This window comes from Sceloporus occidentalis, unplaced genomic scaffold, assembly GCF_023333645.1.
Source record: "Sceloporus occidentalis isolate IW3139 unplaced genomic scaffold, rSceOcc1.0.p SCAF_7, whole genome shotgun sequence".
In the NCBI taxonomy this organism is placed as follows: Eukaryota; Metazoa; Chordata; class Lepidosauria; order Squamata; family Phrynosomatidae; genus Sceloporus; species Sceloporus occidentalis.
Window position 1 is genome coordinate 95,880,873 of NW_028316987.1, and position 17,288 is coordinate 95,898,160.

The 17,288-nt window shown below is 45.0% G+C and overlaps 1 protein-coding gene across 1 annotated transcript in view; it reads left to right on the forward strand.

Moving 5' to 3' along the window:
* SMARCC1 (SWI/SNF related BAF chromatin remodeling complex subunit C1) overlaps positions 1-17,288 on the forward strand; it is a 120,136-nt gene that overhangs the window by 86,380 nt on the left and 16,468 nt on the right. The window contains exons 25-26 of the mRNA XM_089533830.1: positions 4,608-4,742; positions 8,727-8,985. Of these exons, the coding sequence (XP_089389956.1) occupies positions 4,608-4,742; positions 8,727-8,985 (394 nt within the window). The remainder of the gene's footprint in view (positions 1-4,607; positions 4,743-8,726; positions 8,986-17,288) is intronic.

A 17,288-nucleotide genomic window follows, 5' to 3' on the forward strand; every position in this document is an offset into this window, starting at 1 on the left:
ATGTGCACCTGATTTGCCAAGGCCCACCTGATACTCCCACTCCCAGCTCCTTGGGTTGGGTTTCCCTTAAAAAGTATGATTGCACTGCCTTTGCCATTTTCTTTAGTCCTATCATGGATACATCTTTGTGGAATGGCAATAGAATGGATCTGTGTGCTTTTAAAAAACTAGAATAGGCCATTCAGGATGAAAAAAATCAGTGTCAAATAGTCTACGCAAGCAGCTTAAGCAAAGATAAATTATTAGTATCTGGCAGAGGGGTTCCCATTGAAGCATAAAGGCTTCTGTAAACCCATTCTGTAAACCATGGTGGCCATGGGCCTGTCCCAGCTGATTTCGGGTCCAACGCATTTTGCGGGTAATACACTCGATTTGGTCTTTTGTACGGAAGCGGAAAATCCGTGGGCAGAAATAACCAATATTTCCCCCCGTCATGGACGGATCATTTCCTTGTGGAGGCAAAAATCAAGGCTCCTACCCAGATCCCCCCCCGGGGGTGGTGGACCTATTAGGATGGTCCACCCTCGAAGGCTGATGGAACCCAACAGGTTCCAAGAAGACTTAGAGGGACACATGTTTGGAGATGACGGCGACTCTGTTGATGCCCTGACTGGTATCTGGGATACCGGTCTCTCTAGGGCTATACACAAGATCGCTCCCAAGCGCCCTCTCAGGCCTGCTTCCAAACGTAAGCCCTGGTATACGGAAGACCTCCGGGCAAGGAAGCGGGTTCTGCGACGGCTAGAGCATCGTTGGCGGAAACACCTACGCTTAGCCGACAAGGCTCTCCTAGACCGCCTTTTGGAGGACTCTGGAGAGGCGATACGAGCAGCTAAGAACTCGTTCTATGGTGCTCGTGTCGCGTCCGCGGAGTCGCGTCCAGCAGAGTTGTTCAGGGTAGTCAGGGAGTTAACTCAACTCCCTCCTGCCCCGAACCAGATCCTTGAACCTTCTAAGGCCTGCTGTGACCAGTTTAACAACTTCTTCGCGGATAAAATCTCTCGGATAAGCGAGGGTCTTAACGCCGGCATTAGGGCAGAACCTAGGGTAGAGGTGTCCAGAGCCTCCGTGGACTCCATTAAACTGGATCAGTTTGAGTCAGTTCGTACCGATGATGTGGACAAGATCCTTGCAAACGTACGGAAGACAACCTGCTCCCTCGATCCCTGTCCCTCATGGCTAGCGGCTCAGGGGGGACCGGTGGTAACCTCGCTGTTACACCTGATTATAAATACATCTTTGAGGGATGGGCAATTTCCATCCAGCTTAAAATTGGCCATCGTAAAACCGCTGCTAAAAAAGCCCTCCCTCGACCCCCTGAAGCATAATAATTATCGGCCTGTATCGGTATTGTCATTTCTAGGGAAGGTGATCGAGAGGGCGGTTGCTATCCAGCTTCAATCGATCTTGGATGAAACGGATTATCTGGACCCATTTCAAACCGGCTTTCGGGCGGGCTACGGGGTTGAGACGGCCATGGTCGCCTTGGTCGATGATCTCCGTCTGGGCATCGACAGGGGTAGCGTGTCTCTGTTGGTGCTCTTGGACATCTCAGCGGCTTTCGATACCATAGACCATGGTATCCTTCTGGAGCGCCTGGTAGAGGTGGGAATCGGGGGCACTGCGCTCCAGTGGTTCCGGTCCTACCTCTCTGGGAGGTTCCAGATGGTGCAGCTGGGAGACGTGTGCTCCAATAAGAGGGCCCTTACATCTGGGGTCCCTCAAGGAGCCATTCTGTCTCCCATGCTTTTCAACATTTACATGAAACCGCTGGGAGAGATCATCCGGAGACATGGGGCGCGGGGTTATCAGTACGCTGATGACACCCAAATAGTTTTCTCTATGTCTCCGACTGATGCAGTGACTGAGGATGGCGTCTCTCCTCTCGTGACCTGTCTGGAGTCGGTAATGGGCTGGATGAGGGAAAACCGACTCAGTCTGAATTCAGAGAAAACGGAGGTACTCGTGATAGGTTCTCCTGGTCCAGGGATGGCGGTGGTTCCACCAGTCCTGAACGGGGTCACGCTTCCCGTGAAGGACTCTGTACGCAGCCTGGGGGTGCTCCTTGACTCGTCGCTTCACCTTACATCTCAGGTGGATGCGACGGTCAGGAGCACCTGTTACCAACTTCGGCTGATACGCCAGCTGCGTCCCTACCTGGGCCAGAGGGACCTTGAAACGGTAGTACATGCTCTGGTAACCTCTCGATTGGATTTCTGCAATGCGCTCTACATGGGGCAACCCTTGTACCAAACCCGGAAGCTACAATTGGTACAAAACATGGCAGCCAGACTGGTCACTGGCATATCCAGGACCAGCCATATAACACCAGTGCTTAAAGATCTGCACTGGCTGCCTATTCGCTTCCGGGCGCAATACAAAGTGTTGGTTATAACCTATAAAGCCCTAAATGGCTTGGGCCCAGGATACCTAGAGGACCGCCTCTCCCCATACAATCCGCCCCGCACACTCAGAACTTCTGGGCAGCAACTACTGAGGGTCTCTGGAGCTAGATTGGCTTCCACAGCCAGGAGGACCTTTACCATCTCGGCCCCGACCCTCTGGAACTTGCTGCCTGGAGAGCTCCGCTCGGCCACCTCCCTAACCCATTTCAAGAAGGAATTAAAAACCTTCTTGTTTAAGTGTGCATTCTCAGATTCAGGCTCCAGCTAGTCTCCCCCCTCCGACAGCAGTAGTTATGCTGGCCAGAATTGGTTTTAACTGTGATTTTAATTGTATCTATTGTGTTGAATATTTGCACTGTGTTGTATTGTCTTTGATAGATGCTGTTCACCGCCCTGATAGAAAGAAGGGCGGTATACAAATAAATTTTTTATTTATTATTATTATTATTATTATTATTTAGTTGGAGGTAATGCTTGTTTGCTTGTACCTGAAATCTCTGAAGACCTGGGTGATCACTAGAACCACTTATAGCCAGAGGAGAAAACACTTGTACAGAAGCAGGTTGCCACACCTCTGTCATTTTCAAACTGATTGATATTATTAGGCCAAGGGGTCTTGTGGGAGAGATCTTTGAGACTTAACTGTGTGAAAGACGTTGTAGCATAAGCCTTCATAGACTAGGTCTACATTCTCAATAAAAAGCTTATGCTACAACTTTTTCACACAGTTAATCTCAAAGGTGCTACAAGATCCCTTTGCATACTGATATTCCAGATTAACATGGCTATGTCTCCGGTTAATAGAATGTGAGCAAACAATACAAATCCCAACGGGGTCAAGTATAGATTGTGAGGGCAGGGAGTCCTGCCCAGTTAGATACCTTTTGCATATGAAGACAGAGACTAGAAAGAAAGGGGGTCTGGCTAAGGCAGTTGTTTTGGATTCCATAAAACAACACAGGGGCTCGGGGCGTATAAAAGAGGGAGCCACTCCAGGTGGGCCTTTGTATGCCAAAGCAAAGTGGGTATTGGTATAAAATGAGACAGTTGCATTGTAAACAAAGTGTATCCCATTTAGAAAAATGACAGGTAAATGAAACCTAGACAAATTTGAAAGGCAAATAAATGGGTCCTAGACCAAATCAACCCTGCATTCTGCCTAAAGGCCAAAGGGACTAAACTAAGAGGGTTATGCTTTGAATAGATCATGAGGAATACTTGATTGATTGGAAAAGGTGACAGTGCTTGGCAAAGCGGGAAGCAGTATGAAAAGGGAAAGACTGCTTTACAGATGGATTGAGTCCCAATTCTGGGAAAAGAGCGGAATAGGATAAACAACCCAAATATTAACAGGTCAGATTAAGAGCAGCCCTCAAAATACAGAAATTATAGTTGGCCCTCTGTATCCACAGATTTCTTAATCCATATATTCAAGCATCCATGGCTTGAAATTTCTTTTAAAATATATATAAATTCACAGAAGCAAACCTTGATTTTATCATTTTACATAAGGGTCATCATTTTACTATCCATTATATTTAATGGAACTTGAATATCTGTGGGTTTTGATATGCACAGGGTGTTCTGGAACCAAACCCCAGCAGATAACAAAAGCCCACTGTAAAACACAAGTGTCAAAACTGTTTTGAATAGTCTCTTAGGATGCCCTAACATGAGTGATTCAGTTTGTAAAAACATTAGAATAAATGAAGTTATTACATTAGTGGAAATCTAATCTGCTCATTTGTTGTAATAAGCTCCAAGATAATGTACTTATATAGCTTCAAATTCAATTATTCAGTGGCCAGCAGATCAGTACTCCAGGCCACTAGCAGATTTGGGGGGGAGGGGGGAGATACATGAATGGCCACTTTTTCCCTTTGAAAAAAATTGACACTGAGCAGTTCCCCAGGCAAATACCAGAGCACTATAGATAACATAGAAATAAGTCGCCTTCAAATCCACCTCTCTTGTTTCATCCTAAGGCAGTTTAAGCACCAACCAGTTTATTTTTCCAAAGTGCTTTAAAACAGAATCAGTTGGTTCAGTAAGACTTGAGGAATCTTAGAATGATAAAGGTTAAAAGATGGAGTGTGAAGGCATAAATGTTTTGTAGACGTGAAAAATTTCAGCCACTTTTCCTGTTTGCTGGGTCCTGCAAAGCACTGGCTTCTCTAACCTGCATGTGTTCCTCCTACTCAGCATCTAGCTGCTGTTGAGGAGAGGAAGATCAAGTCCTTGGTAGCCCTCCTGGTGGAAACACAAATGAAGAAACTGGAGATCAAACTTCGCCATTTTGAGGAGCTGGAAACAATCATGGACAGAGAGAAAGAAGCGGTAAGTCTGAGTGCGTGGAATTTATGTAAAGACATCTCCTCTCAGGGCATCAGCGTTTAGAGATTCTGCTCATTTCAGCTCTAATGAAGTGACCAGTATTTGAGCTGCTAACAAAGAGGTTGCTGCTACTTCATTCTCCCTAGCAAATACTTGTGTCTCCTCCATCAAACCATTTAGCAGCTGTTTTTGACAGACCCTCTGCATTGAGAGAACAGTTGGAGAGGATGCCCTTACACAGTTATATTGCAACCAATGTGCTGAAACCAGAGCTTGGAAGATTTGTTGAGCTACCACTCTTAGAATACCAGTGGCCATGCTAATTGGCAAATTCTGAGTGTTGCAGCCCAATTTTTTTTCCAAGCTGTGGCTAAAACTGCATAACCTCCCCCTTGCCAACAACTTAATGCTTTGATGATTTGAGGAATAATTCAGACAAAGGTAGCCCTGCGTTACCTGTAAATGTTCTCCTGTGTGGACAAACAGACCCAAAGTAAATATGGCAGGGAGCTTTTCAACAACTTTATGGATTGACCTCCACACTACCTCTTCTATATGTTCACACACAGACTCACCTGCTCCTTTCATATCTACACACACGTGTGTGTGTGTAGTGTGCCTTCAAGGCTTTTCTGACTTACGGCAACCCTAAGGTGAGCCTATCATGGGATTTTCTTGACAAGATTTGTTCAGAGAAGTTTGTCATTGCCTTCTTGCCCAAGGTCACCCAGTGGGTTTCATAGCCCAGCTGGGAATTGAATCCTGGTCTCCAGACTCCTAGTCCAACACTCAGACCACTGTGCCACACATAAGTTGGAACATACACATATACACCATATTTTGCTACCAGTTGTGGGGAGGTAGACACTGGAGCCAAGTGTGTGGGATGAGGTTTTCTATTCTGTCCAAGACAAGGGAGAGAGGAGTTTAGGTCCTTATAGCAAGATCCTCCTCTGTTTTGAGATCTCGGTCATTGAGCTTTATAATAGTTCTACATGGCCATTAAAAAGGGTTATCCTGACTGGTAAATGCTTCTGCTTTTCATAGTTTACCAAGCACAGCCTGCATCCTTGGGCAAATGCCAGCGGCCCCTGTCTCAGGATAACCTCACGGTTAACCCAGCAAGCCATTTTGTCTTTCCTCTTGGAAGATGAGCAGTGCTCCTGCCGCACACCAGATCTCCCAGATAACAGCTGCCTGTTTGATATGCTGGGGAGATCTTTTTTCCTCCCTGACTGCCCTCTGTTTGGAGCATTGGGTAGTGCTTAAGGGAGATGAGTTGTCAGTATTCCTCCCCATAATAATTTATAAGGAATTTGAATGAATTGCACATTCATTCACAAGGAAAGGGAGCAGATTTAATGTTTCCTTCTTCACATTCATCAGATGGATCAACTGGCAAGAGTGTGAAAAATGGATCTTCGGTGCCAGCCGTTCCAGGCGGGGGTTTGTCTCTCCCCACCCCACCCCACCCCACCCACCTGCCTCAATCCCTACCCTCGGCTTTTCTGCTGTGAATCTCTGTTCTCCCCATACCCAGCAGCCTGCATTGCAAGCCCCTTTGCTGATAGGCAGATAAGGAGAGGACTGTTGCTAAGCGGGAGGCTCCCCAAGGATTTCCTTATTGTTAAAGGAAAGACTCTGTGGCGGCAGCCATTCTCACCCCTGAGTTTAGATGTTGGTTTGATCCTTACTTCTTTATATAAGAAGTATGCTTTCCGTTTGAGTAGTGACGTTTGTGGGGTTTCCATCCCAAACGCTCCTGGTGGCTAAAATACTGCTTTAGTCGTTTGTTGTATGTAGGTTATCCATCCCTTTTCATGCCATAATAAAGGCTGTTTCTTTCTTACGGTTGTGAATGGGGAATGGAGGACGGAAGTCAGCGGGTGTATACATAACATGATTTAATTTATGAACTGTAGCCGTTTTAGTGCTGTCAGCCCTAATTGTGCTTAAGTCAATATTGCGTAAATAAGAGCCTTGTTAATCCAGAAATTGTGACAGCATGCATTAATGTACAATCAGCAGTGATATGGGAAGGTTTTGTTCTTTTACAATTCCTGCAGTATTTTAACATGTGCTGGATGCTTTATAAGTATGTCCCTTGCTTTGTTAAGGTTTTCCATGGGAGGACCCCCTTTTAAGAAATAAGGCCATGATTTGTATAAACCTGCCCTGCATGTTTGAGATCTGCTGTGCGCTAGACATAGGATTGCCATTGGCCATACTTACAGTTAAATGTTCAGTGGGTTAGACTTGGCTCATGTCTCTTCCATGAGTGGCAGATTTTATTCAGCTTGAACAAAATTTCAGTCTTTTTGCAACATTTCCCTTCTGTCTCTCTGGGTTTCTATCAAGCTTTATAGAAGAGTTTGAAAATGCCTCTTGAGAAGCATCTACTTATTGTTGTTCCACCTGAGATGATGATCTTTGCTCAATCATCCTGCCTGCATCCCATTGTTGTTGTGTGCCTTCAAGTCATTTCTGACTTATGGAAACTCTAAGGGAAATATGTCATGGGGTTTTCTTGGCAAGATTTGTTCGGAGGCAGTTTGCTATTGCTTTCCCTTGAGGCTGAGACAGTTTGACTTGGCCAAGATCACCCAGTGGATTTCATGGCCAAGCAGGGAATCAAACCCTTGTCTCCAGAGTCATAGTCCAGCACACAAACCACTATGCCACCCTTAATATTTATTATCTTTTCAACAACAAATGATTTTGTTCAACCTTAAAATGATTTGAAAGCTTGGAAAGATGCAGGTGAACTGGCCCATGGAGGTTTTGTAATTTTTACATGCAAGTACCTGCTTTTCACATTTGGGTTTTCTTGGTAGTTCTGTGGTGCAATAGAGATGGCTCCACATGAAGTAAGGCGGCCTGACTGGCAGCGTGGAAATCACTTTGCTCTGCCAATTGCAGGCGCTGAAAATCCTGCTCATTGGAGTTGTTTAAATGCATCAGTAGAAGTATACTGTGTAGATCAGTGGTCCCCTAACTGTGCTCTTTATGGGATTTTGGACTTCAGCTACCAGAATCCCAGACTATTAACCAACATGGCTGAGGCTTCTGGGAGCTGAGTCCAAAATCTCTTAAAGGACACAGTTTGGAGACCACTGGTCTAGATCAAGAGAAGTAATATCCACTCTCTTATGCTTTGGTCAGGCCTCATCTGGAATACTGTGTCCAATTCTGGGGACCACAATTCCAAAAATATATTGAAAAGCTGGAGCATGTCCAAAGGAGGGTGACTAAAATGGTGAAGAGTCTGGAAACCATGCTCTATGAGGGGAACGACTTAGGGAGCTGGGGATGTTTAGCCTGGAGAAGAGACGGTTAAGAGGTGATGTGATAGCCCTGTTTAAATATTTCAAAGGATATCATATTGAAGATGGAGCAAGCTTGTTTTCTCCTGCTCCAGTGTATAGCACCCAGAGCAATGGATGCAAGCTACAGGAAAAGGGATTCCAGCTCAACACTAGGAGGAACTTCCTGACAGTAAGAGCTCTTTGAAAGTGGAAGACATTTCCTGGGAGGGTGGTGGAGTCTCCTTCCTTGAAAGTCTAAACAGAGGCTGGATAGCCTCTCTCGAGGATGCTTTGATTGTGAGTTCCTGCCTGGCAGTGGGTTTGACTGGATGGCCTTTGAGGTCTTTTCCAACTCTATGATTCTATGAAATATTCCCTACATGTGAGAGAAAGTACCTCTGAGTGCACTTGAGGTTGGAGGCTTTGGGGTTCTGTCCTGGAGGGATGAAATGAATAGCACTTGGGTCTTTTTCCTCTCCTTGGCCCTGCTGGTGTACTTCATGCACTGAATGCTGGAAGCCAGCATATACCTGACTAAATCTAATGCTAGATCTCCTTTTAAGTTAACATCAAGAAACACTGACAAGACCTCTTTGTGAAAGGAAAGCACAATGTGGTTTTACAGCTTGGCTGTGGTTGGTAGGTTTTTGATTTTAATCTTTTTCTCACTCTTCCTTGATAGCTGGAACAACAACGGCAACAGCTGCTGACTGAACGCCAGAACTTCCACATGGAGCAGCTAAAGTATGCTGAATTAAGAGCCCGACAGCAACTGGAACAGCAGCATAGCCAGAATGCTCAGCAGTCACACCAGCACTCCAGCGCTGGTGCCATGAACCCTCTTGGGACAGCCAGCCACTCCGGCTTGATATCTCACCAGCAGCCTCCTCCTTATCCCATTATGCACCACCAGATGCCACCACCTCACCCCCCACAGACAGGTGAGGGCTGGAAATGGAAGGTTAAAGGGAGAGATGGGTGTGTGCTAGACATTAGGGGCCCAACTGTTTGAGGGGAGTACAATCTTACTGACTGCAGCTTTTCATCTGGGTTGGGTGTCATTGGGGTTCTGTCTCCTCGCTGCCTAGGATTCATAGTATCATGGCAGATGATTTGGTTCATAAAAAATTGAGAGAGAGAGCCTTCGTGCATGATTAAATCCTTGCCTATAACTTGAAGTTATAATTAGAAGCTACTTTGCCCTGAAATTATATGTACACCCTTTGGGATGATGCTGCAGATTCCCCCCCCTCCCCCATCTCCTTCTCTAGAAAAAGAGGTAAATATATATTTTATGAGATGGGGGATAATATTTTATTTATTTAGAGTATTTATATCCTGCTGTTTAGCCAAAAAGGCTTCCAGGGTGGCTTACAAATTGTTTATTTGAGAGTTCCCTGCCCTCAGGTTTACAATCCAAAAATACAGAACTCACAAGGAAAAGAGGAGGAAAGAGAGAGAGGGAGGATTAAGTCCAGGTGTTGGCTGCTCTTCTCTCCCTCGGACGCCACAGCCATTGCAGCTGAAATATGATGCAGAATGGGCGCTTATTATAATTTGTAGTGTGGAATCTGGATAAAGGGGAGAGTGTGTTTTCTGGAGCAAAGTGGTTGCAAGGTGGCGAGAAGGCAAGGAAGAGCAGCATGACAACTAATGTCAGATGCAGGCAGAAGCAATAACTCTTCTCAAGTAGGCACTTCTTTCCAGATAAAAAGAGTTGCATGTTGTTATGCGCTCAGGCCTGACTGCTCTCATCCCTCGCACTGTGCTTGTAAGTCTCAGATGTTGTAAATCATGAACGGTTGCGCCAGATGGATTTATCCTCTTTTGCTCCAGTACCCCAGTACTCCACAGCTCCGTCCAGTACAAGTCCTCTAGCAGAACTAATGAAAACCTTGAAATGAAGGCATTGTCTAAAAATGTCCCATTCACAGCCTTATTGCCCGCAATTAATGGCACACATTTAATGGTCAGCTGTGATGGTCCAAATAAGCAGTGTTGACAAGTATAGGCCTCACAGCAGTGTTGAAGGAATGAACAACAAAGGTTGTAAAGGTTCCTGTGTGTTGGAATGGCATTATAAATGATTAATTGTAAAATGTTCTGTACAGCACTGTATTTACATTTATTTTGACCGTCCCCATCTGACCATCACCTGCAACCCATTCTTCGTAAGAAAGAAAAGAGCCAGTGTTCATTTCTCTTTAGCTTAAAGTAAGGATAGGATTCATACAACCTGCAGATATGGGTGTCATTCCCCCCCCTTCCAGGCCATTTCATAGGTGCTACTCACCACCACCCTTTTGAAAGGGGGTAAAAATTGAAGGTTACCATTCCTAGAAACCTACAAGAACATCAGGTTTCCTTTGAGGAAGGCATTAAGAATTTTTTTTTGGGGGGGGGGGCTATTCTTATCTCCCTCCATAGAGGTGAGTTTATGGTTGCTTCCAGTTTTGGTGGAAAATATGCAGAATTCTATTGCAGACGGAAGGAACATAATTGGTCTCTGTACCAGCCAAATTTGGCCATTGATTTATGTTTGGAATATGAATATTAAGAAAGGCCCAGGCAAGGTAATAGGAGAAGAGGCTTTTCTTCCAATTACTTGGACTCCATCTGTTTAGAGTGGTCTCTTCCAGTTAGATACATTTCTCATTTGAACACTTGAGAGTTCTTCAGCTAGTAAATACACAATGTGGTTTTAAATGAAATGCCTCTCCTCCTCCACTGTTTCCTGACCCAAGGGAATTGTGTGTGTGTCTGTTGCAGATGACCCCCCTTAGGGAAAACCCATGGCATGCAAATTTGGAAAAGGCAAGGGCTTCCCTTTTGCTCCTCATCCAGTCAGCTCTGATCCTGCTAGTGAGACAGAGTTGGGAGCTAACCAGTGATTGTAAAGTTTCCTGTTCTATACTACAGTTTTACTTGAAGTCAAACTCTGTTTTCCAAGAAACAGAGTATCACAAGCATCTTGTTAGGTGCATGTTCCCTCACTCTTTTCCTACTCTATGATTAAGACCATGAAGTACTGTTAGATATTGTGTGAAGTTCTCAGTGGTAAGTGACACCACAATCTTTTGCATGCCACCTGTGAATCTGTTCCAGTGCTTTGAGAAGAACTTGGAAGGGGTACCTTTTTGGACTGCAACTCCCAGAATTCCCTGGCCAGCAGCTGGTAGCTATAGCCCCAAAAGTGACTTTTCCAAGTGCTGTTTTCTGTTTTAATAATCCCCCTGTTGTTCAGTTCCTGTGTAGTACTGCACAGTTGTAACCACATTGGTAACAGGTAATAAATAGTTAGCCATCCCCAATTTCTGACCTTCCCTCAAATGTGTCCTACTCAGACTATATACATACAGGCATACCACAGTTAGTAAAGACAGTCCTCAGTTAATAAAGCCTTTGACAAAGAAGCTCCATTTTACAAAGCTTTTTTATGTTACCCATTTCATCCCATTCTCTATCTTGCTAGAAGCTTTTTAGCAGCATCAATACTAGAATTCTATGATTCTAGAAAGATTGTAGAAGAAGGCTAGAGAAATGCTTTTGGTGCCATATTGTAGCAGTGGGTCTGCAGTAAAGAATGAAATAAAAGCTTGAATTGGGAAAAATGGGATTCTACTTCAGCTAATCCTACTGTAGTCATGTATGTCTGCTTATAAGGGATTCTGGAGATGACGGCTGTTTGCTTTGCCTATCAAAGCAGGCATAAACAACTACAGTAGGATCAGCTAAAATAGAATCTTATTCTTTCCCAGCAGAACAGTGAAACAGAGAAAAGGGGAGAAAGCATATAAACCTTGCTCAACAGCAACTGTTAAAACAGCTACATGTCTTAAAAAAACATACAGTAGATCTGTAAATTTGGCCGCCAGTGAAAATCACAAGGAAAGTGGAAACTGGTTGTGTTTTTTTAAAAACTCGACCCAGGATGCATTTTGAAAGAAGCTTTTAAGTCGTCTCTTTGTGGTTCAGAACATTTTTTATTTTCTTATGCCAGGCTTGCCTGACCCAGTTGTTGCATTTCACATGTGGATATTGTTAGTTTTGGATAAAACGTTTGCAGAAACATATAAAACTGGTATTCTTTTCAGTGGTTGTAGGAACATATCCCATTTCTTTCCATGTTATTTTGGTGTCTTTTCTGTGAAAGAAGTGATGCCTAGCAACACATACACCTGTGAGTGGTGGACATTTCAGGAAAGAGTAAAAGAAATGCTTGTGGCTACTTGCCATGGTGCTGTGAAGTAAAACTTCACAACCTTCATGTTGTGCTTGTTGTCAGCTTTTGAGAACGCTGTCATTCGTGGACTCCAATAGTTTGTGACATTCTTTCCAGTGGTGTGGAAACATTTCCAGAGACCTTGCTCTTTAGTGCAGCTGAGAGAGCATTGAGCTGGTTTTGTAAAATGGCAGGCTTCTTCCACAGCCGCTTTCCAGCCTCTGGCTGTTCTTTGCCACCGTGTTCTTCTGCCTGGCCTCCAACTGCATTTTCTTGACCTTCAGCTTCTCAGGTGCCTTCTCAGTGCATCTGTTTTGTCTCTGCAGAATTGGCTTTCATGTGTCATCCATTCAGCTGCAGAGAGACTTGTCAGGAAGAGCTATAGCTTGCTCACCTACTGGATTTCTGCAAGAGCGATCTAGGCGGCTTGAAAGGGTGGGGAATCCACTAGCAGTAATTCAGCTGTGGCTCAGTCCTGCCTGCATTAGGTTTGTCTGTTAACAGAAGAGAACAAGGAGGCCTGAAGGAAGACAGGGCACCAACCCACTTGACCTCCTTCCTTGACTTCCTGATGGCATGGGAAAGGTTGTGCACCTCCTGCCCAGATTCTTCTCAGCAGCCATTACCCGGTAGGGCTGGCTTTGCCTCTTGGTGACACATGAAAAGCAGCACCATTAATGCAGCAGAGCATGAAGAGAAACGTTAGGCTGAATGTTGTCGAAGTGACAGGAAGGAAGAGGAGGAAAAGAAGAGCACTCTGGAGAAAGCGACTGGAAGGGAGGGACCTATAAAATTTCTGGACAAAGAAAAAAAACCCAGCTTTTGATCCAGCACTGCAACAACGAAATTAAAACTCCCAAGTCATGAAGCAGACTGAGCTGCTTCTTGCCATCCTACCTTCCCAGAGTACCAAAGGTGAAACCAACACTAGGTATATTCACAAAAGAGCATATGAATTGGGCCATCATTTTTAATTCTTGTGCCTTCTGTGTTCTGTAGACAGGGTCTGCGTCACACTTCACTCTCTTAACATATTTTTAAACCTTGACTGGTGTGTTTTCAGCCTTGTGATTTCATAGAATCATAGAGTTGGAAGAGACCCCAAGAACAATCCAGTCCAACCTCCAGCCATGCTGGAACTCTCAGTCAAAGCATCCCCAACAGATGGCCATCCAGCCTCTGTTTAAAGACCTCCACTACACTCCGAGGAAGGAGCGTGTTCCACTGTCAAACTGCCCTTACTCTCAGGAAGTTCCTCCTAATGTTGAGGTGGAATCTCTTTTCCTGCAGCTTGCATCCATCGTTCCGGTTTCTGTTCTCTGGAGCAGCAGAAAACAAGCTTCCTCCATCCTCAATGTGACATCCCTTCAAATATTTAAAGAAGGCTCTCATATCACCTCTTAACCTTCTCTTCTCAAGGCTAAACATACCCAGCTCCCTAAGTCTCTTCTCATAAAGCATGATTTCTATACCTTTCACCATTTTGGTCACCCTCATCTGGACACATTCTAGCTTCTCAAAATCCTTTTTGATGTCAGTGTAGGACACACGTTTTCTCCTTTACCTCAGGCAGCAGCAGCAAAGCTCAGCTTTTCCATTGATTAAAAGTTGGACCAGGTTCACAAGACCAGTTGCTGGCTTCTTAAATTGACTCATGCTGTTCTCTGGCTGGGTTCAAGCGCTAACATTTTCATGCACTTAAGAACACCATAGCTGTCATCCTTCTATGTGAAAAGGGATCTTGCCAAACCTTTGAGACTAACTGTACAAATAAGTTGTAGCATAAACCTTTTTAGACTTGGTCTACGAAAGCTTATGCTACAACTTTTTTCACACAGTTAGTCTCAAAGGTGCTACAAGATCCCTTTGCATTCTGATATTCCAGACTAACACAGTTATTTCTCTGCCATCTTTCTAGCAAAGGTCTGCTGTAGACTAGGAATGAGGAGACCAAAATCATGTGACCCTCCAAGTGTTTTTGTATTGCAACACCCAGTATTCCTCACCAGAGGGTTTTATTGACTAGGGCAGCTGGGAGTTGCATTCTGAAGACATCAGGAGGTAGCACAAATCTCACTGTGCCCTAATCAGATAGCTCTTTTGTCTGCTGTCTTTAGAGAAAGTGATCAAGAGGAGACTCTCATATTTCCCAATCTCTCTGTATTTCCAGAACACTGTAATAAGCCAAAAGAGGTCATAGCATGACTTTAGAAAGCCTCCTTGCTAGTGCAGGTGACAGAGTTCACCAGAAAACACACAACACCCAGAACAGGCTGCTTTTAGCTAGAGGAGGTGCTTGGTTCCCATAACTGGGAAGCTGCTTGGCAGGTGGCTAACTTAGAGGAAAGGAGGGTGCCCATCTGGCTAGCCAGGTTGGGAGGGACTTTGGAGGAATTTGTGGAGATTTGCTCCTAATTGGATGACAGCTCTTGGCCCCAGAGCTTGCTGCCTGTAGTCAAACAGGAAAGGATTCCCTTTCAAGCTTTCCTTCCTGTAGCTCCATTGGGCACATGGCAAGTATGGGCAACCAGAACAAAGTGGTGATAGAAGCAGAAATAGCTTGCTTTACATGGTCAAATTTGCCTCCCTTCTGAATGGTAGAATTGCAACCTCTCGAGTGTCTTTTCTGTTTTCCATATCATTCTGTTTTTTGCCAGCTGCAGAAATCACACGGGAGCACTTTGTGTTTCTGTTTGGGTCTTCTAGGTTGGCTTTTCCTGGCAAAGTGCGTCTTCATTTTGATGTTAGAATTGTCCTTTGCTTTGTCCCTCTGTGCTGGCATTTCCATAGCCAAGTCAGAGCACGTCCTTTATTCTTGTAACCTTTCAGAGGTTTAGAACTACCTCTTCCATCAGCCCTAGCTATGGGAGCCAACAGAAAGAAGGATGGGCATGGCAGTCTAGTAATATTTGGTCTGTATCTCTCTGACTACGACTACGACTCTGGGAGACCAAGATTCAAAACCCTTTTTAGCCATAGACACCATTGGGTGACTTTGGGAAGTCATACTTTCTCAGCCTTAGAAGACGGTAAAGGAAAACCTCCTATGAATAACACATAACAACAAACCTGTTTGCCATCCCCATGCCGCACACATTCTATAACCTTAGCTCCTATCATAGGTATCCAGTTCACATGGGCTCACCAGGAACTGTGCAGCGCTACTGCTTATACCTGGCTCTGTGAAAAACTGTGCATGTAAGAATTAATTGTAAAGGGAGTCAGGCAGCGGACAGGAGCTTTCCTCTGGGTGAGCCAGAAGATGCTTCAGCCTCATTGAACTGTACAGGCTTCTTCTGCCAGCAGAAGACACTCAAGTATGTATCAGAACTTGGTAGTAGCTCCTAAGAGTGATATTTTATTTAGGAGCCATAAATATTTGAAGCTAGCCAATAAAGCCTTGGCATGCCACTTAGTCTGCTTTATGTCACAGCATCATCAGTCTCGCAAAAGAGCGTTGCCTGCTACGTGATGAGTTCGGAAGATGCTAATGGAGCCTCCAGCAGTTTGTTGTCTGGCTGCTCCCAGCCCAGAGACTAAACCCTCGGTGGAGATTTGGAGGGGCAGCGGGGGGTCATTTGCCTTACCATCACCTTGGCCAGCAGAGAATGGATTGCTGTGCTGCTGGAGAAAAATGATGGAAATATACTCAGCAGGCAGAATCGGAAGCAGAGGACAAAATTAGCTGCTGTGCTTAATTATTCAGTGCCTGGCTGTGCTGTTCCGTGGATCTCCTGGGGAGGAGATGCTGCAAAAAAGGGCAGATTCTGGGGCTTGGGTAGCCATCCCAGATGTTCAGTCCTGCTTCATAAAGTCCATAATATTTTTGGAAGGGGCCATATAGACATGTCTAATGCCAACTCCGTTCGCTACGGACAGGGAGCCCCTGGGGTTGGCCTGTTCTCCCTCCTGTGTGCAGACCTGTCCTTGTGAGCTTTTGCCAAGAGGGCTTGCTTTATATTCAGGCAGAATACCAGACATGGCTGGTTCGTTCTGGTCAGAGTTAAAATATCCTCAGCTGCATAGGATGGACTGTTGGCAGAGAGGTCCTTTTGTCTCCTTAAGAGTCAGAATTGCTGGGGTAGTGAAGAGCAAAGACACTGCATTGACAAAGAATGAGAGCTGTGCTTCAGAAGCTCCCCTGTCCCAGGTTTAAATACATGGGGTGACTTTTAGTTAAATGCCTCCTTCAGGGATTCCCCCTGCCTGGGGATGAAGTTACCTTAGAGATGAGTTGTAGGTATTAAGGCAATAGTTGCCTTGAAGAATTTTAAGTGTCAAGAAGAAGCGTGGCATTCTTGGGTTTAATGGGTTTGGGGGGCAGTTGTAATGTAGAATCGGCCTAAAGGGGCAGAACAGAAATCTCTTAAATAAATTAATTGTACAGAAAACGGGCTGCAATGAAACATCAAGTGATGGGCATACACTTAGCCAGGGATGTTTGGAGGGCTCCCAGAGCCTCATGCTTGACCTCCTCCACTTAACAAAATGTGATCAGAAGCTGTTAACCAAGGGGAACAGTCAATAAATGTGTCAGGGCAGCCCCCAGGGGCCTATCCTTGCTTAGGCTCCCCCCATCACCTGCTAAACATGTGTGTATCATGCAACATATACACAATTCATGTTTTGCAGCATTAGTTTCAGAGGATGGGTGAGGAAGAGTAAACGCAGAAAGGTTTTTCAGTAGGTTGCCTCTCGTGGTGGCAAACCTTTCCACCTTCCCTCCTGAAACATCTGCCAGGGTTTTGTTTTGTTTTTTCCCCTCCTTAAGCTTTCCCTTCTCTTATGTAGGTCATTCTTTGCTGTTTCTGTTTCCACCCCAAGAGCAATACTTTGTTTTTATTTTCGGTCTTGCAAATGGGAATGCCCAAGTGCATAATCCATTTTTTCCCCATTTCTGGGTTTTTTCTTCTTCGCCCTCTCCCCTGGATAGTCTCTGCTGCATTATTTGTCAGGTTGAAAGCTGCTGTGATTGGAGAGTCGCCTACAAGCATCTCTTGCCTTTAACAGATCATCACGTCT